The sequence below is a fragment of the Hypomesus nipponensis genome, chromosome 14 (assembly GCF_054491055.1).
Source record: "Hypomesus nipponensis isolate SF chromosome 14, ASM5449105v1, whole genome shotgun sequence".
NCBI classification, from domain to species: Eukaryota; Metazoa; Chordata; class Actinopteri; order Osmeriformes; family Osmeridae; genus Hypomesus; species Hypomesus nipponensis.
In genome coordinates, this window is record NC_140374.1 from 22,442,752 (window position 1) to 22,470,000 (window position 27,249).

General features: G+C 49.5%; 1 protein-coding gene across 5 annotated transcripts in view; it reads right to left on the reverse strand.

Moving 5' to 3' along the window:
• Window positions 1–27,249, reverse strand: part of ccnd2a (cyclin D2, a) — a 122,077-nt gene that overhangs the window by 64,205 nt on the left and 30,623 nt on the right. For 2 of the 5 annotated variants that reach the window (XM_084671380.1, XM_084671385.1), the window contains exon 2: window positions 16,242–16,501. In XM_084671380.1, coding sequence (XP_084527506.1) covers window positions 16,242–16,254 — 13 coding nt within the window. In that variant the 5' untranslated portion in view covers window positions 16,255–16,501. Of the gene's footprint in view, window positions 1–16,241; window positions 16,502–18,543; window positions 20,183–27,249 lie in introns of those variants that run through there. The other 3 variants (XM_084671384.1, XM_084671382.1, XM_084671381.1) reach the window with 3 other exon arrangements.

Here is a 27,249-nt window from a genome sequence, read left to right on the forward strand (position 1 = left end):
ACTGCGTCCATAGCAGAAGCTTGTTATCCAGATATAACAGACCGTAGAATGCAGTAATTGACCAATCAGATTAGAGTATTCAACAAAGCCGGGTAATACATTTCATGAAACAATCATAAAAGTGGCCATGTCAAACTATACAGTAAAATAAGTATCTATACCATTTGCTGGTGAATTAAGTTGAAAAAAATCAAATTCAGGCAGAAAATATATAAAAAGAAGATAAAAAAGAAAAATGAACTATAATGTTTGTGTCCCAATGATTCAGAGAAGTGTAAGTGGGAAGAAAAATGCCCCAAGCGCAGTCAGGGAAGATCCCTTCTACAGAACCAAGATTGAGAGGACATCTACATACCAACAGGCTGAACTGAAGCACTTCTAAACAGCTCTCTAGTCAGGTCCTATAGTGTAGGGAACACAGCTCCTGTAATGTAGGGACGCAGTGGGGGTGATGTTTGGCTTGGGGTGAGACAGGGGTTATCAATCTTGCTTAATTGTCTTGAGAAGAGAGAATGTTTTGAGTTTGAGAGACGTCAGCAAATATTAGGATTTATACTGATTATTCAAGAATGTGCTAGAGAAAGGAGAAGATTATACACTGCAAAAAGATAGTTTGGAACATGTTTGAATAATGAGAACTGCCTTTTCGAGTTATTGATGTTTTAAAATGATAAAATAAATAATCTGATAAAAATTATATGTACTATATATATATATAAAGTACATATAATTTTTATCAGATTATTTATTTTACATATATATATATATATATATATATATATATATATATACTTTGCAAGTGCCATTCATTTAAAACGTGGCATCTGGGACACAATCATTGGTCTTCACACCGCAATGTCTCATAACCCAGAATCTAAAGTGAACAGTTTGAGTAGATGGAGAGCCTTTTAAAGCAGGATGATTAATTCCATCCTCTGAAAGCAGCACAGTCTCACTGTGAAAGCAGCAGTCTTACTCTGAGAGCAGCAGCATTCTTACTGTGAGAGCAGCAGTCTTACTCTGAGAGCAGCAGTCTTACTGTGAGAGCAGCAGTCTTACTCTGAGAGCAGCAGTCTTACTCTGAGAGCAGCAGTTTCACTCTGAGAGCAGCAGTCTTACTGTGAGAGCAGCAGTCTTACTGTGAGAGCAGCAGTCTTACTGTGAGAGCAGCTCTCACTCTGCCCTTTGCTCTGAGTGCTGACTTGCAGTTTGCTTCTGGCAGAGACTACAAACCAAGCCCGCGCCCTGGCTCCTCTCTGACCCCCAGTCACTCTGAGGGAAGGGTTAAACGGGTGGGTCAGCAAGAGAGGGGGGAGAGAGACAAAGACAGAGAGAGAGTGACAAAGAGAGCGAGAGACAGAGGGAGAGAGTGACAAGAAGGGGGGAGGGTCATATACAAAAAAACGAGGCATTTCCTGACATGAATCCGGCTCCTCTGGGTCACACGTCCACCACCCCCACGTAAACACACACACGTAAACACACACGCGCTCACGTCAAAGAACACCGCAGCCACCAAGAGGTCTTATATAATCTTGACAACAACAACATGTCGTGTCTCTGGTCACCCCGACAGACACCATGGGGATGTTGTTAAACAGTCAGATAGAACAGTATCTGAACCACACCAGCAGTTTAAATACGCTTGTTTCTCCATAGCAGTGAACAACTGGTTTTGAAGGTTTGACTTGCACTGTTTGGGATCATTACTGTTTCCACAGACTACAACCCACAATGCTGATTTCAAAATGTCCCCTTCAACAACTAACACGTTTGGAAATGTGTTAGTCGTGAGCAAACTGTGACCAAAGAGAGACAACTTGAAAGCAAACGTTAGCAGGTGTCTGCTGTGGTTATTTAGCTAACCGTGGGCTCTGTGAAGAGGAGTTCAACAAGATCAGATGTTCCCAAAAATATCTATGAAAGTCCAGTCAGGACTCTGAGCATGGGACAGAGTCAGGACTCTGAGCATGGGACAGAGTCAGGACTCTGAGCATGTTACAGAGTCAGGACTCTGAGCATGGGACAGTCTTGTTAGTTTTGTCACTGTCAGTGACGTCATCAGTTTTCTCCATCCAAGAAGAATGAAAATGAGAAGATGAGAAGAGAGATAACATCCTCTCTTATATCCAGCCATTACAACAACCAATCGTATTGTTGACTAACAATACAACAGGAGGTCACACAATGAGGTGTGAGAAACATCAAGCAAAGACTTCCCTCAGCCCCCCCCCTCCACACACACACACAGACACACACAAACACACACACTCTCACCCCCAATCAGCAAGTAACAGGATGGACGGTTGTCTTTGGAAAGACAAGAAAGAGAGAAGAGAAAGGAGCAGAGGGAGGGAGGGAGGGAGGGAGGGAGGGAGGGAGGGAGGGAGGGAGGGAGGGAGGGAGGGAGGGAGGGAGAGAAGGAAGGAAGGAAGGAAGGAAGGAAGGAAGGAGGGAGGGAGGGAGGGAGGGAGGGAGGGAGGGAGGGAGGGAGGGAGAGAAGGAAGGAAGGAAGGAAGGAAGGAAGGAAGGAGGGAGGGAGGGAGGGAGGGAGGGAGGGAGAGAAGGAAGGAAGGAAGGAAGGAAGGAAGGAAGGAAGGAAGGAGGGAGGGAAGGAGGGAGGGAGGGAGGGAGGGAGGGAGGGAGGGAGGGAGGGAAGGAAGGAAGGAAGGAAGGAAGGAAGGAAGGAAGGAAGGAGGGAGGGAGGGAGGGAGGGAGGGAGGGAGGGAGGGAGGGAGGGAGGGAGGGAGGGAGGGAGGGAGGGAGGGAGGGAAGGAAGGAAGGAAGGAAGGAAGGAAGGAAGGAAGGAAGGAAGGAGGGAGGGAGGGAGGGAGGGAGGGAGAGAAGGAAGGAAGGAAGGAAGGAAGGAAGGAAGGAAGGAAGGAGGGAGGGAGGGAGGGAGGGCAGGTGATGGGTACGTCTTCCTCCAGTAGGACGTCCTGGAGCAGCAAAGAAGAGAGGAGAGGTTTTCAAAGTACATTTGAGAGGCTGCTGGGCTCAGCAAGTCGGCGATTACTGATTAGCCAGTTAGCTGCTGCTGAAAGCTCTGTCTGTCCTTGGCTTGGGAAAACAACATGAAAGGTTGCCGGCTGTTTTGTGAGGGGGAACTTGAAAGAGTGGTAGCTATCGGAGACATGAGCCTTATCAATGGCCCTCGGAGCCTGGCTGTATGAAGAAACTAGGGCACCACTTTTTTCCAGCAGGAAGATAACCAGTACATACCACGGCCCTCATCTGCATGCGCCGTGACAACCAGGAGACACAGGTCATAACAGGGGCACGGGCCGACCATAAAGAGACAAAAAAAAGAGAAAAAACACAAAACTGATCCAAGTTATGAGTGATGCCAGCCAAGCTCCAAGTGCCAGGCAGCAAGGTCTCCAGGCAGCATGGTCTCCAGGCAGCATGGTCTCCAGGCAGCATGGTCTCCAGGCAGCATGGTCTCCAGGCAGCATGGTCTCCAGGAAGCATGGTCTCCAGGCAGCAAGGTCTCTAGGCAGCATGGTCTCTAGGCAGCATGGTCTCCAGGAAGCATGGTCTCCAGGAAGCATGGTCTCCAGGAAGCATGGTCTCCAGGCAGCATGGTCTCCAGGCAGCAAGGTCTCTAGGCAGCATGGTCTCCAGGCAGCATGGTCTCCAGGAAGCATGGTCTCCAGGCAGCAAGGTCTCTAGGCAGCATGGTCTCCAGGAAGCATGGTCTCCAGGAAGCATGGTCTCCAGGCAGCAAGGTCTCTAGGCAGCATGGTCTCCAGGCAGCAAGGTCTCTAGGCAGCATGGTCTCCAGGCAGCATGGTCTCCAGGCAGCATGGTCTCCAGGCAGCATGGTCTCCAGGCAGCAAGGTCTCTAGGCAGCATGGTCTCCAGGCAGCATGGTCTCCAGGCAGCATGGTCTCCAAGCAGCATGGGTTCCAGGCAGCAAGGTCTCCAGGCAGCATGGTCTCCAGGCAGCATGGTCTCCAGGCAGCAAGGTCTCCAGGCAGCATAGTCTGGCCTAACGCCCACAGGAACCAGAATGTCTCTCTGCTGGGGCTGGCTCTGGAGAGCAGGCACACCTGGCAGAGTTGCGGTGGTTCTGGTCTGGCCCTGGATGAGTGGCACCGCAGAGAGAGAAAGATAGAGACAGAGACACTTGTCCAGTCTGCTGTCTGGACTAGGGTTTAGCGCGTGGCTTCATAACTTCACTCTGGTGTAAAGTATGGGACGATCTAAATGAACCTTTCAATTATTTAAGAAAGTGGTGTCCCAGTGTGAAAGTGGTGTCCCAGTGTTTGGGTATCAAGGGACAGTCGTCCATAATTGTCAAACCACCAATCCAACCTCCTCGACTGGAGACTCTGATAAAACAAACTGGTCTTCAAAGGGAGTGAGGATGATTTTGATACTGAAGTTGAAAGATGAAAAGTGACTTTGCATCTTTTCCACCTCCCTCCCAGTTGTTTCCTCCACCTCCCTAACCCTCTCTTTCCTTTCCCCCTTTCTACCTGTCATATCGTTTTGGGGTGGTAAGGTTAGAGATGTGCAATTCATCAGGAGTTCAGAGAGTGATTGCTGTGTCATTACGCCATGTGTTTGCGTGGTGCAGTCCTAAGGTTGGCAGGGTGCAGCATGGACAACTGCCTGGGCAGCCAATCAGAGTTAGTTTGGATCGTGATCATGTGACAATAACCCCAACGTGCGGTTGCAGAAGTCTGAATGGACTAATAACATGCTCACTGGTAATGGAGTAATGTACACTCGCTTTGCATACAAACATCTTCACAATGAAAAAGTACTGACTGAAATATTTGTAAACAACTCATGTTATATATTTCAATAATCCATAGTCCTAGCTGTGTGTAGTCCTAGCTGTGTGTAGTCCTAGCTGTGTGTAGTCCTAGCTGTGTGTAGTCCTAGCTGTGTGTAGTCCTAGCTGTGTGTGTAGTCCTAGCTGTGTGTAGTCCTAGCTGTGTGTGTAGTCCTAGCTGTGTGTAGTCCTAGCTGTGTGTAGTCCTAGCTGTGTGTAGTCCTAGCTGTGTGTAGTCCTAGCTGTGTGTGTAGTCCTAGCTGTGTGTAGTCCTAGCTGTGTGTGTAGTCCTAGCTGTGTGTAGTCCTAGCTGTGTGTGTAGTCCTAGCTGTGTGTGTAGTCCTAGCTGTGTGTGTAGTCCTAGCTGTGTGTAGTCCTAGCTGTGTGTAGTCCTAGCTGTGTGTGTAGTCCTAGCTGTGTGTAGTCCTAGCTGTGTGTGTAGTCCTAGCTGTGTGTAGTCCTAGGTGTGTGTAGTCCTAGCTGTGTGTGTAGTCCTAGCTGTGTGTAGTCCTAGCTGTGTGTAGTCCTAGCTGTGTGTGTAGTCCTAGCTGTGTGTAGTCCTAGCTGTGTGTGTAGTCCTAGCTGTGTGTAGTCCTAGCTGTGTGTGTAGTCCTAGCTGTGTGTAGTCCTAGCTGTGTGTGTGTAGTTGAGAAAAGCACGTCCTCTGAGAATTGAGGTCAGACCAATGAACTCTGGACGGGTGCTGTCCAGGAGGCTGGAGGGAATCACCTGGAAGGCAGCATGTGGTGATGTGAATGTCACGCTGACTTTTGGGCATACAGGTCTGTTCACTGTGGTGGTGCCGGCTGCCTTGTTATGTTTCACTGTGGCGGTGCCGGCTACCTTGTTATGTTTGCTCCAGATGTTTGTGCTGGGCAAACACGGCAAAGTTCAAAGGAGCATAATTCCGACCTGCAGCGCCACATCCCCAAGTAGGACTCCTCACCTCTCCTCTCCCTGCCTCACCTCGTCCCTGCCTCACCTCATCCCAGCCTCTTCCGTCCCTGCCTCTCCTCGTCCCTGCCTCTGCAGTCCTCACCTCTCCTGTCCCCGCCTCTCCTATTCCCTGCCTCTCCTCATCCCAGCCTCTCCTCGTCCCTGCCTCTACAGTCCTCCCACACAGCCCCTACCCTCACACTCTCCCCTTTCTCTCAATCTCTTGCCCTCCCCTCCCTCTCTCTTCCTCTCTTCCTCAGCTGACTGGCTTGCACACCTTGGAGAGGACAAAGTCCTTGGGTAAAAGGGGAGAGGAAAAAAGAAAACACACGTACACACACAAACACACCCCCCCCCCCCCCCCCCCAAGGTCCACCAGAGACGGCCAGGGCCTTCCGCTGCCTGAATTGGAGCAGCCAGTTCCAGGGCTGGCTGAGAGGCCACCCTTGGCCACCCACTCCTGTCCTCACTGCCTGAGAACTCCGGAGAGCACCCTCACAGCCCTTTGAACAGCAGAGCAGAGTGCAAGTGGATTGTGTCAGTGTTCATACAGTGTTCCAGACTGAACTGGGTGATATCAGCTGGCCTGCAGGCCAGCTCGAGGCACATAGAACAAGAAAAACACATATTTGCAAAAGCCGACTAAGCACTTTATATTTGATAACGTACCCAATGGAACAGTCCACAAAGTGTTAAACACTACATTTACAGTATGTTCTGTATGAAACAGGCATAAAATACTTATATATATTATTCCAGAGCATTCAACTGTTGTTTTTGCTCCAGGTCGTATATCTAAGCACAGTGTGTTTAGGTGTGCACACACCCCCACCCTGAACACGCCTCTCTACAGAGCAACAACAAGGTAGGAGCTGTCACTGCCGATGTCTAAGTCCTCAGCCTCCTGGGTCCACCCGGGTCCACGGCTTTACATCCCCCCCTGGCCTATTCTCTCCCTCGCTTCAGTCTTTCACCAGACGCACATGATTCGGATTTGCCTCTTGAAAAACCAGTCACACTCCACTGCGTCCCAAAATGCAAACATTTTGAAAATACCATAGCATCATGTGGTTAGAATATCAGTTAAATGTTGTACAGTACGCTCCAAGACAGACGTGGTACAGAAATCAGTGCCGTACAACATACGAGCCTCAAAAGAACAGATGTGCAAGTGAATCCTAAATATTCTCTTTTCTCACACGACACAAGACCTTGGTTGGAACCCCAGTAGGTAACAATACAGACCTCCCTTCCCCTTTAAGAGGAAACCGTGAGTACCTTCTCTGTCACAAATGTCATAACAAGCAGCTTCAGTAGGAGAGGTGGCCAAGCCCAAACACCCTACATTCTGATTGGCTGAGGCCACGTGCCTCCCGCCTTTCCCGTTGCAGAGCGGCATCAGCTTCCCCACCAGACCCAGACCCAGGCCCAGGCCCAGGCCCAGGCCCAGGCCCAGGCCCAGGCCCAGGCCCAGGCCCAGGCCCAGGCCCAGGCCCAGACCCAGGCCCAGGCCCAGGCCCGGGCCCAGACCCAGACCGGGGCCCAGGCCCAGACCCAGGCCCAGACCCAGACTCAGGCCCAGACCCAGACCCAGACCCAGGCCCAGACCCAGACCGAGGCCCAGACCCAGACCCAGGCCCAGACCCAGACCCAGACCGGGGCCCAGACCCAGACCCAGGCCCAGACCCAGACCCAGACTCAGGCCCAGACCCAGACCGAGGCCCAGACCCAGACCCAGGCCCAGACCCAGACCCAGACCGGGGCCCAGACCCAGACCCAGACCCAGGCCCAGACCCAGACTCAGGCCCAGACCCAGACCGAGGCCCAGACCCAGACCCAGACCAGGGCCCAGGCCCAGACCGAGACCCAGGCCCAGGCCCAGGTCGGCTCAGCATATCTGACTGCCATGTCTCCCCGTCTGGTCAATTAGCACTGAGCAGAGAAGCAGGAGCCGAGGCTTCTGAAGGGCCCCTGTAGGGGCCTGCTCTACCTGTAGGGGGGCCGCTCTGCCTGTAGGGGGGCGCTCTCTCCCTGTAGGGGGGCTGCTCTACCTGTAGGGGGGGGCGCTCTACCTGTAGGGGGGGCGCTCTGCCTGTAGGGGGGGCGCTCTGCCTGTAGGGGGGGGCGCTGTGCCTGTAGGGGGGGGGGGGCGCTCTGCCTGTAGGGGGGGGGGGGGCGCTCTGCCTGTAGGGGGGGGGCGCTCTGCCTGTAGGGGGGCTGCTCTCAGGATAAACCTGGTGTGTAGCAAGATACATCGAAGTGTACTGTGAAATCAGAGCACTCCAGGAAGTGGGATGCAGAGCTGTCTCTGGGTGGGGTGGCGAGTGAGAGAAAGAGAGAGAGGGGGTCTGCCTGTGTGTGTGGAACACAGCCATATGCCTTCATCACTTACAGACAAAACCACGCAGCATCTTGGCATTGTACTTGGCACAATGATACCTCGAATGACTTCTCTCAATGTATTTCTTTTTGTTGTGATTATTTCCTTCTTGATGAAAAACCTTCTTAATGATCCTTGATGTCATCATCTCCCTGAGCTCTGATGTTTATTTTCCTCGACTGCATACTTGTTAAATGACAAGTTTACCTTATTAGTCTTTTGCATTATTCAAAAACAAAAGCCTCCACCACCACTTGCCCTGTGTTGGCTAACAGCTTTCAGAATGGAGGGACTCCCACTGCACAGAGCTGTCAGAGGGACTACCACTGCACAGAGCTGTCAGAGGGACTACCACTGCACAGAGCTGTCAGAGGGACTACCACTTCACAGAGCTGTCAGAGGGACTACCACTTCACAGAGCTGTCAGAGGGACTACCACTGCACAGAGCTGTCAGAGGGACTACCACTGCACAGAGCTGTCAGAGGGACTACCACTTCACAGAGCTGTCAGAGGGACTACCACTGCACAGAGCTGTCAGAGGGACTCCCACTGCACAGAGCTGTCAGAGGGACTCCCACTGCACAGAGCTGTCAGAGGGACTCCCACTGCACAGAGCTGTCAGAGGGACTACCACTGCACAGAGCTGTCAGAGGGACTACCACTGCACAGAGCTGTCAGAGGGACTACCACTGCACAGAGCTGTCAGAGGGACTACCACTGCACAGAGCTGTCAGAGGGACTACCACTTCACAGAGCTGTCAGAGGGACCAATCTCTTTCCTGCTTACCAGTGATAATATGGTTCAATAGAGAGGTCACTAGCACGTATACTTGTACAATATTTGTTAAATGCGTTGAAGAACATACCAATGCGTATACATTTGCAGTCTGTATCTTAATTCCTTTCCTAAGTTTTGAAAAACCTTTCGAAACCTTTTCTTTTTTTTGCAAGAACGTTTTTTTAACCTTTTCACAACTGTAGAAACTTGTTTTCACACAAGTGGGGTAGAGAAGAACAGATAAGCCTAGGGCAGAGTACAATAGAGTAAAGTAGAGTATAGTAGAGTACAATAGAGTAAAGTAGAGTATAGTAGAGTACAATAGAGTAAAGTAGAGTATAGCAGAGTACAATAGAGTAAAGTAGAGTATAGTAGAGTACAATAGAGTAAAGTAGAGTATAGTAGAGTCCTCATCAAGTATTCATCAATGATGTCAACTTTTTTGTATATTTCTATGTAGAAAATATGTTTTAATGTTTCGAAACTTGTTTTTCAAAACTTTTTAAACTTGTTTTTCCACATGTTGAAAGGAGGAGAAGAGAGAGAGGAGAAAAGGGGAAAAAAATATAATAGCAGATTACAATAGAGTACAGTAGAGTCCTATTCAAGCAATCATCAATAACGGAAACATAAAAATAAAAATAAATCAACCTCGAATATATATTTTTCAACACACAACACAGCTCAAAAAGTTTCATTTTTTTAAACTGGTACCTTCATAGACTAGTTTACGTTTGTTGTGTGTGATGTAAGAAGTAGGAAGTACAGATATTTGTGTAAAAAATTAAATGACTGAAGGTTAATAGTTGTCAGAAAAAGTGTGGATACATGAACAATCTACTTTGTTACTTCCCATCTCTGGTAGATTGATGTCCATGGCAGTAATTGCTCTGTGCATAGTTTTATATCATCCTCACTGGGAATCTGATTCTTCTCAAATATTTCACCTGATGTTGTATGTACCACAGCAAAAACCTATGAATTTTAATGAATAATGAATTTTGTATTCATTTTGTATTCATATTGTATTCATTTATCAGCTTGCAGTTTTCTAGAAGGTACAATAGTTCTAGATCTAAAAGACAAGTGTTGGTTCCTCACTGAAACTTAAAGTAACCAAGCCTGTGAAAGTCATAACATTTTCTGTCTGGCTTTCACCTATAACTGCTCATCTTATTCAACTGTTGAGAGTGAGAGCTGCTCTCATAACAATAATTTGATATGAATGAGTTTAGTACCTCATCCCAGCCTCGCACATCATAAGCGGACTTTGTGTGTCCTTTGTTCTAGACCCTTTTATCTCGCCTCTCTGGAATGACTTACTGAGACAACATAAAACATCCCCACCTACGAATTCTTTCCTATCTTGAGTGAAGAGTGATGCCTGCTCCAGACACTTCTGTGACAAAATCACAGAGCAGGTATGTTGAGCGCAAAAAACAAGTGGCGCAAAAAACAAACAAAAAAATAAAGTATTACCTCCAGGTGCAAAGACTCACTGGGGTCATACAATATGAACCGCAAAGAAACCTCTTGGTTCTAATGATAATTCTAACTTATTATAGAAACCAGGTTATAGCCGTTTAAACTAGTTGCTTACGCGTTTTATGCAGGAAATCCCAAAGTACAATGCGGATACACGCCCTCTGGTTTTAATGTCAAAGTTGGGGCGCAGATGAAACAATTGCTCTCCTCAAGCATGGTGTCAGATTAGGAATGAGAGCAAGGTGACTTCTTAGCTCTGCCAGGCTGTCCTAGCTCTCTCTGTCAGGGGCCTGTGGGCGCACTCACACACACACACACACACTTAGACCCCCCCTCACACACACACACACACTTAGACCCCCCCTCACACTCACACACACACACACACAGCAGATTACTGTTCAGAACCCCTCAGAGCATCTGACTTCCATGGGAGCAGGGCTGTGTGTGTCCTGCTCAGCCCCTGGTGTTCAGGAGGAGGTGCAGGGCAGAGTCACCAGAGAGCCTGCTATGCTCCCCACATGCAGGGCAGAGTCACCAGAGAGCCTGCTATGCTCCCCATGTGCAGGGCAGAGTCACCAGAGAGCCTGCTATGCTCCCCACGTGCTCATGATGTCATGGCGGCTGCAGAAGGTTCTGCGCGGGCCGGGGCCCGCACGGTTCCCACGCTTGTTTGGTGAACAGCGCTTGGGAGCAATAACGTCAAGAAGAAGAAGAAAGAGCTTCTGGATGAGATTAAAGATCGGAGGTTTAGAGAAGAGAAAACCAGAGACAGAGCGAAAGTGCATGAGTGTTTCTACTGTGTGTGTGTGTGAGTGAGAGAGAGACGTTTAGGCAGAGAGAAAGAGAGAAAGCCTGTACTGAAGACTTCCTGTTCCCCCTCTCTCTCGGTGCTTCTCATGTTACATTCCATATAGCAGCATCTATCTAAGAACCCCTCTTCTCTCTCAGACCTCCACAGACTCTCAAAGGCAAACAAAACCCATGAACTAATTCCCGTCCTCCCCGCCAAAAAAGTGATATCTTTGCTGACAGCCCACATTTCCTCTAACTTCAACATTTTGCTCCCCTGCACTGTAAGTGACGAGCACATGCATGTCTGGGCTTGGTGTTTACATTGACTCCAGTAACTGATGGAGAACAGAGATACCAACAGCTAATATCCACCAGGTCGTTAGAAGGGTTATCTAACAGAGAGTCTCCCCGTCTGGAGCTGTGTGCCTCAGTCATGGACAGGTTTATGGAGCGTGTGAGCATTTACAGCTGATAGGGCTTCTGTACTGTACTGTACTGTACTTGACTGTACATGCTTCCGGCCAAGTGAGAAACAGACAGACCAGGTCTTGAGGCATCAGAGACCTGTCGGCTCGTAGAATTTTTCACTTTAGATAAGATGCACAGGTGATCCATCCAGCCAATGAGGTGCCACCTGCAGTCACTTCCAGCCACTCAGAAAGGCTTATTATGGCTGTTGCTGCCAATCAGATTGCACTTAAGCCAGTGAAGATAACAGGGCAGCAGTAAAATGGAACAATCTGGGTCTCTGGACAATGCCAGTGATTCAGCTGGAGCCAATGATGTGCTCTTTGAACTCACGATGGGAGCAGAAGGCTACAATTCAACATGCATGTAACAAGACAAGATAGCTGACTGCACTGCTACAGTACAACACTGCTACTACAAAGCAGGTCTGAACCAGACTGGGCTTGTTTGCCCCCAGTTTGGGCACATCAGCCTCTGGACCACCAGGTCTGGGGGTTGAGACCTGGCACCCTGGTCCCCTGGCACAGGCCTCTCTCCTCGGGGTGCGGGGTCCCCTGGCACAGGCCTCTCTCCTCGGGGTGCGGGCTGAGCTGAGACCGTGGGGAGCAGCAGACAGGCAGGGGCCGAGCAAACAGCTTGTCATCACAACCAACAAGGAAAAACAACAGACCTAATCATGGAGCAGAACCCCGGCCAAGTCTGCGCCCTCTTTCTCCCCGTCAAATCTGTTCACTCTCTCCTGGGTGATTCTGTGTGTGTGTGTGTGTGTGTGTGTGACTGTGATGGCAGGCTTTCTGAACTGTAGCACAACCTTGATGTTATACTCCCTGCCCTGTGACCATAACTTACGGCCAGGCTTTGGCACATTCATGCCAGTCACAATCAATTTAGGAAACCCAGTCAACTTAAAGTCAGGACGAGTGGAATGCTAAGGACAAGTGTACGCTGTCACTCACACACACCGGTTTCTTTATGCACAATGCTGAAATCATACTGAAAGATTTACCAGGCTTCAAACAATAATAATCATGCAGTGAATCACTGCTTTCATGGACCATTAGGAAGGATGTTTTTCAAACTGCAGTCAACAGCTGAGAACCTGCAACCAGCCAATCAGAGGCTGTCAGCAGAGGCTGTCAGCCAATCAGAGGCTGTCAGCAGAGGCTGTCAGCCAATGAGAAGCTGTCAGCAGAGGTTTCAGGGGCGAGGGTGGAGTTCATGTGGGAGGATGGTGTTAGACACAGACGCTGATTGAGTTCCACCTGACCAACCAGGTGCACTTCAGCTACTTAACACCTATACCTTGAGCAGTACAACCCTGTCCAGACCAGTCCAGACCAGCATAAGCAACTACGGTGTCCTGGCAATGCTCTTCCTGCTTATGACACTCAGAAGGAGCAGCCTCCTGTGAGTATGGTCCTGTGAGTATGGTCCTGTCTCAGCAAACTCCGGGCCCTTGACTGAGGCTCTTTGAGGCAGATGAAGAGAGCGTGAAGAGTTGTGGAGGGTCCTGGCATCAACAATAAACAACAGCTATCTTGTGAGCGACCGTCTGTGTCGAGTGGCACACAAAGCCAAGCTCAGCATCTGAGAGACGGCTGCTGCTTCTTTCCGCCTTTGGTCTCCTGTCCTCTTTCAATTTGCTTGTAAATGTGTGTGTGTGTTGTGTATGTGTGGTGTGTGTGTGTGTGTCTGCCCAGCACAGGGCTCCTCTGTATTGTGTTCTGAAGCTGGCTGGAAGTAAAAGGCAGAATTAAGAGTGGCGGGGGCGGGAGGAAGGACACTGCCAGCACACTGCAGTGCTGCGGGGAGCACCCCTAGATCCCAGCTGCCCAAGCCTGGCCCAGAGCTGCAGGCGAGTGCCAGGCTTCCTCGGCCCTTATGGAGATGAGCCAACACGAGTGGGAGGGGTGGGAGGTAAACTGGCTAAAAAATGCCAAAAATAATGTCTGGGCCTATATAAAGCGAGCCTTCTGAGTCATACAGGGCAAACACACATACAGGGGAAAGTTTTACACTTGATTTGTTTTTCTTCATATTTCATAGAGCAACAACAAAACATGTGTTCAAATAATAATTTGTTATATAAGGTGTTTCTTTTTTATGATTCATGGGAGAACACTGGCTGGAGTACTCTTCTTTGACTACTGGACAAAACTTCAGTTTGTTTGATCTCTCTCTCTCTCTCTTTTTCTTGCTCGCTCTACAGCACAGTACAGAATAACGTTTATCTGGAACTGTTTTATGCATTATTTGTCTAACAATCAAGAGGGAGAGTTTATTTAGCAGATAATTATAGCTTTTGTTGAGGCGATGGCCAAGATAAGCCCCAGTTCCGACCCATTAAGTGGCGTGCTTGTTCTGGCAGGGCTCAGACCCTTGGTCTGCAGCCCACACACCAGCGCCCTCTGCTCAAGCATCCTACTGGACTAACACTACACGGCACAGCAGAGCCTCTACATCCAGACTCAGGCCATCCATGGGCCCGGTGCACTACTGAGAACATTACCAGTGCACTGCTACGGTGAATATGTTGTTGGTGTGTCCGGTATTGCTGGGCCTACTGCTGTAATGATAGTAGTCCTGGCGGATGCCAGTGAAATTCCTCAGATTGCTCTGGGACTTGACCCAGGAGTGGCCGGAGTGCTAATCATGTCACTTGGCAGCCAGCACTGCTTTTCCAACAGTCCTGGGGAGAATGCTGATGCTTTCACAGAGAGAAGAGAGGTGACCCCTCCAGCCCAACACCACCTCCAGCACCTCCAGCCCAACACCACCTCCAACACCTCCAGCCCAACACCACCTCCAGCCCAACACAACCTCCAGCACCTCCAGCCCAACACCACCTCCAGCACCTCCAGCCCAACACAACCTCCAGCCCAATACCACCTCCAGCCCAACACCACCTCCAGCCCAACACCACCTCCAGCACCTCCAGCCCAACACCACCTCCAGCCCAACACCACCTCCAGCCCAACACCACCTCCAGCACCCCAGCCCAACACCACCTCCAGCACCCCAGCCCAACACCACCTCCAGCCCAACACCACCTCCAGCACCTCCAGCCCAACACCACCTCCAGCCCCCCAGCCCAACACCACCCCAGCCCAACACCACCTCCAGCACCCCAGCCCAACACCACCTCCAGCACCCCAGCCCAACACCACCTCCAGCACCCCAGCCCAACACCACCTCCAGCTCAACACCACCTCCAGCACCCCAGGACAGGAAGGTCGTGCCTGCAGGACGATGAGGACAGAAGCTCATCTAAATGTCCAGGCGGCTTCCTTCCATCACTGCATGAGGGGAAGCTCCAGCTCAGGCATGATGTCACAGAGGGTCAGCTCAGGCATGATGTCACAGAGGGTCAGGGATGATGTCACAGAGGGTCAGGCATGATGTCACAGAGGGTCAGGGATGGAATGGTGATCATATCACTCAATTACCCAGCAAGGAGGTCTGGAATTGATATAATGCAAAAGCCTGTCTGTCTGTCTGTCTGTTGACCCTGCAGGGTCTCAGGTGACCCCCCCCCCCCCCCTCCCCCTGTTCCTGTTCCACACATTCATATCTCCACCTCTGACTCGCTAACCTGCACCTTCACTTCCTGCGCCAGAGCGCAGTGACGCACCCCAGCCCTTTGTGTTCCAGCGTCAGATCTTTCCTGTTGGACACCTGGCCTGCACCGGGCTGCTATCCTGCCCTCCGCAGAGGGCCATCAGGACACGCTCATTACACCCTCTGACCCTCTGGCCTCTCAACACGCTACCATGAGCACCACTACTGTGGACGGAACATCAAGTCACCAGGACTGGGAAGGCTGTGGAGAACCTGAGGCAGAGTTTGCGACCACTCAAGTGACAACTCAGAGAACATGAAGACATGAGCACGTCTCAGCTGTCCCCAGAGCTTGTGGCTGAGAACATTCTCACATTTCACAGCTAGGAAAGTTCTTCTATCTAGGTGAACTGTGCATGGTGTAACAGACTCCCTCTGCAGTCATCACTGCAGTGCCTTGTCCTTTGATCTACAGCCTGGCCATTCATACCGTGAGGTGTGTATCAAGCCTGAGAGAAGATTACTAAGAGCACAAACTGAGAGGGTGGCGTCTAAAACTCAAGTTTGTTTTCCACCCAGAACAGGCCAGTTCCCACAGCCAATGAGGAGAGGCCTCAGTTTAAGCGGTGGCAGCCCAGCGCCGCGGTGACATGGACCGTTCATGGAGGGCCCTGGTGACAGATCCCCTCCCTTTCCTCCTCGTGGCTGACGATGGGGGTGATAAATGAGCAGAGGCACAGGAGCATGGAAAAACTCATTTCCTCCTTTTTTGAAACGAGGCGGAGGCCCAACAAACTCTGAAACACTAGTTTACTGGATCTGCACATGTACTGATGACCAATAATATACTACAAACAATATACTGTATTTGTTATGGTGATGTTGATGGTTCAGGAGGCTTGCTAAAAGGTCGTTGTGAAGTACTTTGTGACATGGCTATGGAAATAAAGTTTGATTTGATTAAACTCCCAGTGGATGGAGAGCTAAAGGAAAATTCTAAGGATGTTTGTTCTGTGAGGTGAACTATCCCTATAAAGTTTAGTTTCTTTGTACTTACTTCTCCAGCACATCGTTGGAGACCAGTCTGGCCTTCACTGGGTCACCAAGCAGCCTCAGTCCTCATGGTAGTTGGGTTTGGACAGATGGATGGAAACTTGACGTTTCAGCTTCTCCTCTTCTCCTTTACTTTATATTGAACACTCTCTCTCCCCCCCCCTCTCTCTCTTCTATCTCTCCCTCTCTCAGCATCTTCAGAGTGGCAGTAGCTGAAACCCCCTCTTCAGGTATTTCACAGATGCATCCTCTTCTGAATGGCCCCTGTGGAGAGGAAGATCACCTTAACAAAGGACCATGAGTCAGACCAGGAATCTAGCATGTGCCTTGACTGCATAGGTTCATTATTCTGTGTGTGTTTGTGTGTCCAATTTGACTAATATTGTGTTTGCACACGTTTGTGTGTGTGTGCGTTGGTGTCTGTGCAGTGTGTGTTTGTGTGTGTGTGTGTGTGCGTTGGTGCCCCTGTCCCTCTGTGCAGTGTGTGTGTGTGTGTGTGTGTGTGTGTGCGTTGGTGCCCCTGTCCCTTTTGTGCAGTGTGTCTGTGTGTGTGTGTGTGTGTGTGTGTCTGTGTCTGTGTGTGTGTATGTGCGTTGGTGCCCCTGTCCCTCTGTGCAGTGTGTGTGTGTGTGTGTGTGTGTGCGTTGGTGCCCCTGTCCCTCTTTGCAGTGTGTCTGTGTGTGTGTGTGTGCGTTGGTGCCCCTGTCCCTCTGTGCAGTGTGTCTGTGTGTGTGTGTGTGTGTGCGTTGGTGCCCCTGTCCCTCTGTGCAGTGTGTCTGTGTGTGTGTGTGTGTGTGCGTTGGTGCCCCTGTCCCTCTGTGCAGTGGCCTGTTGTCTCCCACAGAGAGTAGCAGTAATGAGCCAGAGCCACCAGGCCCAGCCTGTCCTCACGCTGGCTCAGACACATTCACAATGACTATCTACCTCACTGCCCATGCTAGCAAGCTGACGGGATGGGCAGCATTAGTCTGGCTTCCCTCCTGACTGAGGAGAGATGCGCAGGATCAATGAGTTCATGGCGACAGCCCACCTTGCACCACAACACCAGACGCAACAATAGAGTCCATCGTGTTTCATAAAATGTGGATTAGAAGCAGACGGCTACTGCAGAAATTTCTTGCTGACTTAAAATAGAGAGGTTGTCAGAAGATGAGTCCTTTCCAGATGACTGATCTGTTGTTTCCTGACCAGACCCTCTCTGGGACCCTCCCTGACACTACCTGGGTTTCAGGAAAACCACACACACATACACACATTCAACAAATACACTCATCTTTTCTTTGCCACACATATATGTACACCCACACGCAGGATGATCCAACACAGAGGTTCTGAACCGTATAGTAAGAAAAGGATACAGACAAGAATCTCCTCCTTCTCCATCCCATAATTATCAAGGCATCATGTCCAGTAGGTCAGGTCAGGGCTAGGACAACTCTAAAACAGACTTTGTCCTGGTCCCAAAGCTCATTCATATGACTCGACTCACTTTCTCTTGTGGATGGCCTCGGCTTCGCCAAATTCAACGGTAATATACTGTAGGGTTCGATGACCCTCACAATCAGAGGCAAAAATCTCTCAGCTTGAACTTAACTTCAAAGCTTGAAATAGTGCCACATTCAGAAGATCCCGACAACCACTTGTCCGGGGCTTGGATAAGATCCTAGAACTTGGTGACATTGATGTCATAAAGACAGGCCGATCACTGAGACAAAGCCCATCTTCTGGACTGGCTCTGGGCTGCAGTTCTCACAGTCTCCAGAACACGAGGACCATGAGAGGGTCAGGCACGTCAAGTGACATCTCTCATCCAGATTGGATCAAAGGAAAGCTAAAATCATGTCCAAACAAATCACATTCATTACCTTCTGACGCCTCACAACTCTAGGGGCCTTTAAGGGAGACTGTGTTTGTCCATATGAACCTAATGTTCTGGACGCCACAGCTACTGACAAACACCTTACTCTCTTATTCTGCAGACACCGATGGGGTGGGGGTAGGGTCTTGTGTCCGGGGTCTGGGGGCTTGGTCAGGGGTGAAAGTCATTGTCACCATAAAGGCTTTAAGCAGGTCTTGAGTTCCTCCACTGACCAGACCTGAGGCGGATCCAGAAGTGAAGCCATTTGTGATTCTAAACAGGGGGTTCCTAAAGCGGCCTGAAAGCTTCTCACAGAAAAAACCCACCTCCCCTTCATTCTGGCCACCCTCCCTGCATCCCTTTCCCAAGATAAGCCAATCTGGACCCTTTTCTCTCTTTTCATATTTAACATCACAAAACCGTGTGACTTCAATTCACTTCCATTCACATTCACACTGCCAATCTGGGGTCTGGTCACTGGAAGTGAAGGGGTGTGATCTCTGCGTTAGGGCTTTCTCCACAGCATGTGTTCCTCCTAGCACTTGAGACTTGAGAAGGGGGAGAGGAGATGGTGCAGAGTCCTGTTGCTGCTTGGTGATGACAAGGAAAACACAAAGCAAGAGAATTCCTAGCCAAACCCACCAACAGTTCTAAATCATAAACGTAAAATATTCTAGTTACCTGGCTAAAAAATAGGATGAAATGCATAGTTAGTTTACTCTTTTGTTTAGAAATGTTGTCTGGGAATAAGACTGATTGGGTTCTAAATGACATCAGGTAATTTCACTTGTTATTTTAGGGAGAGACAGGTCTCGGACACTCAAATGCCACATTCCTTTATCCCACAAGCCACTGCTTCTATTTTGGGGTGCAAACAGAGCTCCATGTTGCTCCCAGATGAGGAGAGGAGGATAGGTGTGAGGAGGAGGTGGAACCAGGATCCTGGCTCTGTACTGTGGGCTGAATGGAACCCTGTTCCTCTCTCCCTCCATCCATCCGCCCTTCCATTAGTCTGCTTGATCTCTCCTTTGTTATCCGAGTTCAAGTCCAGAGAATGGAGAGAAGGTCGCAGGGCTAAAACGGTCTTTCCTGCATCTGCTACAATGAAGGTGGTAGTGGGGGGGAAACGCCCCTCCCACCCACTCTGCTGATATTTTGGGAAGATATTTTTTTCCTCTCTTTTTTTTCCTTTTCCTCTAAAACCCAAATAAAGTATGTGATGGATGAGGGAGCAGGGGCAACACCTTCTCCATCAATCTCAGGTGGGGGGGGGCTAAGTACCTACACACAGCTAAACCCCCTCCGCTCCGCGCCCCTCAACTTCAGACTCCCCTTGGAACAGGCCCCCCTAAACTAGAGAGAGAGAAATAAAATGAATGAAAGAGCGAGCAGAAGGAATACACCAACTGGTCCTGGTTAGAGGCGGGGGAACAGCCCCCCCCAGGGGTCTTCACAGTGGTGGTCTTCTCCCCACGTCTCTCCCTCTCTAACTCCACAGTTTTTGTGTTCCAGAACAAGAAGTGAATTCCAAGAACCTCCCGTCATCAGGAACACTGAAGGGACAGGGGAGAGCTTTAGTGGCGACCTGCATTTAACAGGGACCTATAAAGAGCCCTCGCATGCGCACACACGCACACACACACACACACACACATATACACGTTTGGGTATTGTAAGGGACATGTGTGCTGTAATGACGCAGTATTTAGCCCTCACATTGTTCTGTTGCGTATGTGACCATGACGACACTTAGACTGGAGACTATAAATACTGGAGTGAACACACAAGGACAAAACTGAAGCATGAGACAGCAGAAACAATCATACAAGAAAGACAAAGAAAAACACTGAAACTTCTAGTCATGGGAACCGTGGGTTCTGAACTCTGGACCCATTTCAAAAGTCAGCATTTCCAAACGTGACCTAAACCCATGCACACACACACACAAATACACACACTATCTCTGGTCAGGCTGGTCAGGTCAGATTGCTCCACAAGTGTCAACTGCCGTGGCTTGACCAGCACCTTCTCTGTACTGGGTGAGAGAGACAGATCATCTACTCTAACCTTCTCTGTACTGTGAGAGAGACAGTGTGTCAGAACTGAACCCTGACTGGGTCCGACCAGCGGGCTCATTAAGGCTGAGCACATGTGACCCCTGCAGACCAGACAGGAGGAAACTCTCTCCATAACCAAACCAGTGAAGCAATCACACTGTGAAGGAGAGGAGAGGCTGAACTGTGGCTTGATGTGACACGCTCGAGAGCTGTTCTGCTCTTGTTGTTGTTGTTGTTGTGGACCGCTGCAGGTTAGGGTTAGCTAACCCTAAGCCCTAGGCTAACACACCTGAGGACGGAACAGAAGGAAGTGACAATGTGTGTGTGTGTGTGTGTGTGTGAGAGAAAGAGAGAGAGCTACCAGCTGTAAACATTTTCCACTGGAAGTGAAACATTCCAGCCAACAGCTCTGCTTCGACAGACAGACAGCCCTCCTCTCACTGCTATGTGGTATTTGTCCCCAGGTGAGGTCCAGATACCGGGGCCGAGCTGTAAACTTTCCCAAGGTAACCGTCCAACCACACACACACACACACACACAAAATTGATGTCACCCTGCTGAAATGATGGAGATGGGTTACACTTCTGGAACTATCTGATTGAAAAAGGAATGTCTCAGTTAGCTCTTATATTATACTCTCAGTTGTATTATTGGACATTTGATGCTTAGCTGTGACTGAGTATGAACAATAGAAGTGTGGAATACTGGTTTTAAAGAAGGATGAGGTAAATACCACTCAAAGGAATGCAGAGGCCTAACTGTAAATGAGAACGTACATTTATGGCCGCTCTTGGTAGCACACTCACTTGGATGCTTTTGTCACCTGAATAAATTGTGTGTCTGATAAAACCTTTGCATCAAAACTCTGAGTTCCAGTGCATCTGTTTTGGACTTAGAATCATTTTCAACGTTTGGACTTAGTCTTATTTTTCACGTGCCTGGACTTGAAATTTTTCTTCACTTTGAGACTTGGAATTATTTCACTAAACAAGGGAACTTACAAAATGATTAACGACAACCTCATCGTCTCCTAGCAGGAACACTAGATTGTTTCTGTGTTTGTCTTCTAACAGGGCCTGACTGACATCATGTGACGCACCTCCCAGCTGAGGAGACAGACAGACAGACAGACAGGCAGACAGACAGACAGACAAGTAGTCAGGAAGGCATGCAGGAAAGACAGACAGACAGACAGACAGACAGACAGACAGACAGACAGACAAGTAGTCAGGAAGGCATGCAGGAAAGACAGACAGACAGACAGACAGACAGACAAGTAGTCAGGAAGGCATGCAGGAAAGACAGACAGACAGGCAGGCAGGCAGGCAAGTAGTCAGGAAGGCATGCAGGAAAGACTGACAGACAGTCGCTAAGACAAGCACAACAAAAGATGCGGGTGTGCAAAGTCGGGGTTAATGTGCTAACTTGGCCTCGGTGTGTGTGTGTGTGTGTGTGTGTGTGCGTGCGTGCGCCACCTTTTCCACAGCGACACAGACGGAAAGCACATACAGCTCTAAACTAAAGCCTCCATCTTGCTTGTGTGCACTTCCTTCCAGCAGCAGATACAGGGTAAGGACCAGAAGACCAGAGGACCAGAAGACCAGAGGACCAGAAGACCAGAGGACCAGAAGACCAGAGGACCAGAGGACCAGAGGACCAGAAGACCAGAAGACCAGAAGACCAAAGGATCTAGTTGTATTTAGTAGCAAACCAGGCAGGCCTCCAAACGTTTACACATCAGGTTCCTCCATTCCTCAACAAGGTGAGAGTGCCGAATCATAATCCCAGCATTCCTACCACCTAGCTCTACCAGTTTCAGAACAAAAACAACCTGATGGAACTTTCTGGCCTGCAGTGGAGGACTAAGGGTGCTTTCCCACCTGACATGTTTGGTCCGTTTCAATCGGACCATGGTCCGTTTTCCACTTTAGGTCTGAACGTAATTGGACTTAATATTGACCTATTCCAGGAAGCAAACCAAAATGTAGTGCATTGTGGGTTGAAAAAGGAATTTACACTTGGCGGAGACAGCCGTGCCACTCATTAGCAGCGAAATGAGTTGAGGGAAAACGTGGGGGAATGATGAAGTGAAGTAACGGCAAATATGGGCTGATGATCATATTGCAGAGATACTTGTGGAGACACATTAGAGTAGCGAGGTAATTTTTTTTAGTGATATACTGAAATAAAGCGTCATTATTGCACAGTGGACCAATGTTGGTTGAAAGTTAAAAACTTGGACAGCTAAAAGTGCGTGATGTTCCATGGAAAAGTGATAGCTCGTCAGACGAAAACATATAGTTCCCATGGTTTGATAACCTGGATATAAACCTGAGTAAAAGACCAATGAGCAACCCAAAAAACGTGGTTGTGCAACACCAAATCATAACAATTAAAGATAGTATTGCAATCGCTGCTGTCCATTGTTGTTCGTGACAAGGAAGTGATTTTCCCTCACACATTTTCTGTCCAATAGATTAACAACCTGTATGACCGCGTTTTTTTTCAAACGTTGGTTCGCTTAAAACGGGACCGTGTGAACACTAACCGGACCTAATGAAAAATGCTACAAAGTAGCAACTCATCCACTGATTCAGACCAAGCAAACGGACTAATAGGTGTGAAAGCACCCTAAATGTCAAATGTAGTCAACATTGCAGTAATCCTTAGGTTAAACAGTAAATGTCAAGCGAGAAGGCGGGTTTCCCGTCAGCTCCCCCCTCCCCTCCCCTGTGTAAGATGAGGTAAGAACAGGTAGGCCACAGATACCCACACGTACCCATGTTCCCCCCACAGTGCTAACTATCTATGAAGACCTAACTGCAGTATGACAGGAAAAGACACGTCCTTATTAACATGTCAATACGTCATTTCCTGAATAAAGATTTCTCTTCAAACGTGCATTTCCTTCCTACAGCCGCAAAAAGAGCTTTTAGGCTGTTGTCTGGGTCTGTCAGTGTTGAGGGGAGCACAGCTCTGATGACGCTGACCCCTCAGGGCCCAGCTGTGGAGACATCAGCAGCCTCTCTTCTCTGTTAACCTCTCATGGTCGTGTTTGGTTGCGCCTCCCTCCCTCCCATCACCGTACTGGTTCTTCAGGAGGGGTTAACCCCACTCACTGGTCCACACCCCCTCCCACACAACACACAGACTTCTCAGCACATGTCTCAGAGTGTGACTGCCATGAGTTAGACACTGAGGGAGGGGTGGGGGGGCAGGCGGGCCCTCTACCAAGGAACACTGGAGGGGGGAGAGACAGGGAGAGAGAGAGACAGGGAGAGAGACAGGGAGAGAGACAGGGAGAGAGAGAGAGAGAGAGACAGAGGGAGAGAGAAAGACAGGGAGAGAGAGAGACAGGGAGAGACAGACACAGAGAGAGAGAGAGAGAGAGAGAGAGAGAGAGAGAGAGAGAGAGAGAGAGAGAGAGAGAGAGAGAGAGAGAGAGAGAGAGAGAGAGAGAGAGAGAGAGAGAGAGAGAGAGAGAGAGAGAGAGAGAGAGAGAGAGAGAGAGAGAGAGAGAGAGAGAGAGACAGGGAGAGAGAGAGAGAGAGAGAGAGAGAGAGAGAGAGAGAGAGAGAGAGAGAGAGAGAGAGAGAGAGAGAGAGAGAGACAGGGAGAGACAGGGAGAGACACACACAATGGGACTGTTCAACCAAAATAGTATCTTCCTTCACCCAAGCTTCCTGCCTGCATCCCGGCCTTGCTCTATTTCTTGCTCGCCATCAAAAGCCATTCCAGTGGCTTTAGGCCCCCTAGATGAAGCAGCTCCGCTGCGGGGGACAAGGCTGGCTCAGTTGGCTCTCTCCTCTCTAGGGGGGGCACCTGCAGGCTGGGGAGGAGAGACCATGTGAAGGCCTGACTATACTGACTGAAACAGAGAGACAACTATCTCTGACTGGTCGCACTGCTTAGTCACCAGAACAGCATCACACGAGGGAGAGAGGCGAGCAAGTGCGCGAGCGCGAGAGAGAGATAAAATAAATGGAAGTGCTTGAGACTAAATGCGGCACACACTTTAATGTAACATTGTTGGACCTAGCAAGCAGCCTGCTGCAGGTGAACGTTGGACTGTTTTTAGTATACTGCTTGAACAGATGGACAAACTAACTGTGTTTTGCTCTGACAATTCACCCAGCTGGCCTGAGGCCAGTTAAAGATTAGCCAAGTGTAACAAAATTAGACCACAGCATAAAAGTGATAGCAACAACATATTGAACACACAAGATAAACAGCACACCCTCAGAAACAAAAGCATCTTTAAATAGTGATTCAGAATTCCCCTAACATTTCCCCTTGTGATAGATAAACACTGTAAAAGGAAGTGTGCTGACATATTCAAAAGCACAAAGACATAACTCTATTTGCATGCACCATCCATCTGCTCAGCAGCAAGCACAAGAAGCAGACTTCAAAACACATTTGAGTCGAACCGACACCATTTAGATAGAAAAATTACAATTCTGAGAAAGACACTGTCTACTGTACAGGTATGTCAGATTTTTACATACAGCAAACGTGGTCCTCTTCAGAAGATAAGACATGGTCCTTCTATCCGACGTTTCTCCTGCTCTGCTCGACCTGATTGGTCATCATCAGATATCAGCGCCAGAATCAGCATTTAGCCCAACTGCTCACCAGTCACACAGGTTATGCCGTTTACACCGCATCATTCCTCTAACACTATATATTTGATAATAATAATAAAAGGAGATTAACCTGATCTACATCCTCATTATTTTGTGCAGCACATGAAACAAACCAAACCAATCTGAACGTTTTCTACACCAGAAACCCCCCCATGCTTTAGACCTGCAGCGTTTTCTCCCGCTGGCTTCAGAAAGGAGCCAAGGATGCTGCAGACCAATGTGCACGGAATACAGAAAAAAGCTTTAAACCACATAAACACAGCAATATGGTGCAAATCTAATATTGGATTCTGAGAAACAGACTTTATCCTGCCGTGCCATCGAAATAAAGCACTCCTGAACACATTCAAAAGACATGGGGTCTTTGAAAGATGAAAAACAAAGAGTGTGTGTTTATACAATGCATATACCTCTGTGTGTGTGTGTGTGAGGGTGTGTCTGTCTGTGTGTGAAAGTGTGTGTGTCTGTGTCTTTGTGTGCAAGGTGTGTGTGTGTGTCTTTGTCTGATTCTTCACAGCAGAGATGGGGCAGTGTCTGCTGGGTCACATGGCTGGATGTACTGTGGTGAGTAGGCTGTAGGCTCCAGTAGGCTGGAGCAGCCTACTGGAGCAGCCTACTGGAGCAGCCTACTGGAGCAGCCTACTGGAGCAGCCTACTGGAGCCTACAGCCTACTGGAGCAGCCTACTGGAGCAGCCTACTGGAGCAGCCTACTGGAGCAGGCTACTGGAGCAGGCTACTGGAGCAGCCTACTGGAGCAGCCTACTGGAGCAGCCTACTGGAGCAGCCTACTGGAGCCTACAGCCTACTGGAGCAGCCTACTGGAGCAGCCTACTGGAGCAGCCTACTGGAGCAGGCTACTGGAGCAGGCTACTGGAGCAGGCTACTGGAGCAGCCTACTGGAGCAGCCTACTGGAGCAGGCTACTGGAGCAGCCTACTGGAGCAGCCTACTGGAGCAGGCTACTGGAGCAGGCTACTGGAGCAGCCTACTGGAGCAGCCTACTGGAGCAGCCTACTGGAGCAGCCTACCAGCCCTGCAGATACTCTCCCCCTGCTCCTCTGAAGAGTGTCACAGAGACCTGATTAGACAGCCAGGAGAACACACACACAGCGCGTGGGTTCAGGGGTTGAACATGAATCCATGTCAGTCCCAAAGCCATGCAGCAGCACCTCTGCAGTGTTTCATGTGAACACGTGTTACCCCCTCCCAGCTTCAGCACCCTGCTCAGTTCAGTGGCTGGCTGACTGCTTATTTGACTGACTGATTCTGACCAGCTAAGTCTGGCTGACTGGCAGTTTGGGGACAATGTCATGGGAAAGTGGCATTGTGTCGAAGGAGTGTTTCAGTGTAACAATGTTGCAAGATTAACAAACAAAGATTCAGTTACTCCTGCCAACAGAGCAGTGTGTCGTCTCACACAGCCTCCAGACACAGAACACTGTTTCCACATGGAAACTCCAACACAAGCCGATCACTTGCACCTGTGCTGCTGGGTGACGTGGGCCGGGGCCTGGGAGCGTCCTGGAGGCCTGACCCCCCACCTCCACAACCCAGCTGATAAAGGCAGAGACAAACACAGGGAAAATGAACCCCCCGTGATGGCCTGATGGATGTCGTCTCTTCACCTTCTCTCCAAACCAACCAAGTAACCCAAACCCCCAGCAGCAGTAGAGGATACTCTGGATCATGCAACACCCAACAATTGCTGGTGGATTCCCTTGAGGACTTTCAGACACAAGTGAGTGCAGTATCAGTGCCGGGTTGAGCCCCGCCCCTGCCCGGCGTCCCTGTCTTATATCTGGCCTCTTTGTCAGCACGAGGGGGATTTCCAGTCTGGGTAACTGAGCGGAGGTAGGTTGTTGGGAACGGGCACCTTTCCTCCAGGCAGTCACTGAGGATGGGAACCAGCAAGTGTGTGTGTGTGAGTGTGTGTGTGTGTGTGTATGGGTGTGAGGATACTGTCTTTTTGAAGTGTGTGTATCACAGAGCCTGTGAGAACAGCGTGTGTGTGTTCATTCATTGACAATGTACTGGAGAGCATCTTCACCAGCGTGATCCTTTCAACACTAACGTCTTAACACACACGTTACATTTCACTGCTCAACACAGCGTTCATGACCAGAGCTTTCACACACACACAGAGGAGAGAGGAGGAATGGGGATAAAAGAGAGAGAGACAGAGAGAGAGAGAGAGAGAGAGAGAGAGAGAGAGAGAGACAGAGAGAGAGAGGGAGAGAGAGAGAGGGAGAGAGACAGAGAGAGGGAGAGAGAGAGAGAGAGAGAGAGAGAGAGAGAGAGAGAGGGAGAGAGAGAGGGAGAGAGACAAAGAGAGAGAGAGGGAGAGACAGAGAAAGACAGACAGAGAGAGAGAGAGAGAGAGAGAGAGAGAGAGAGAGAGAGAGAGAGAGACAGAGAGAGAGAGAGAGAGAGAGAGAGACAGAGACAGAGAG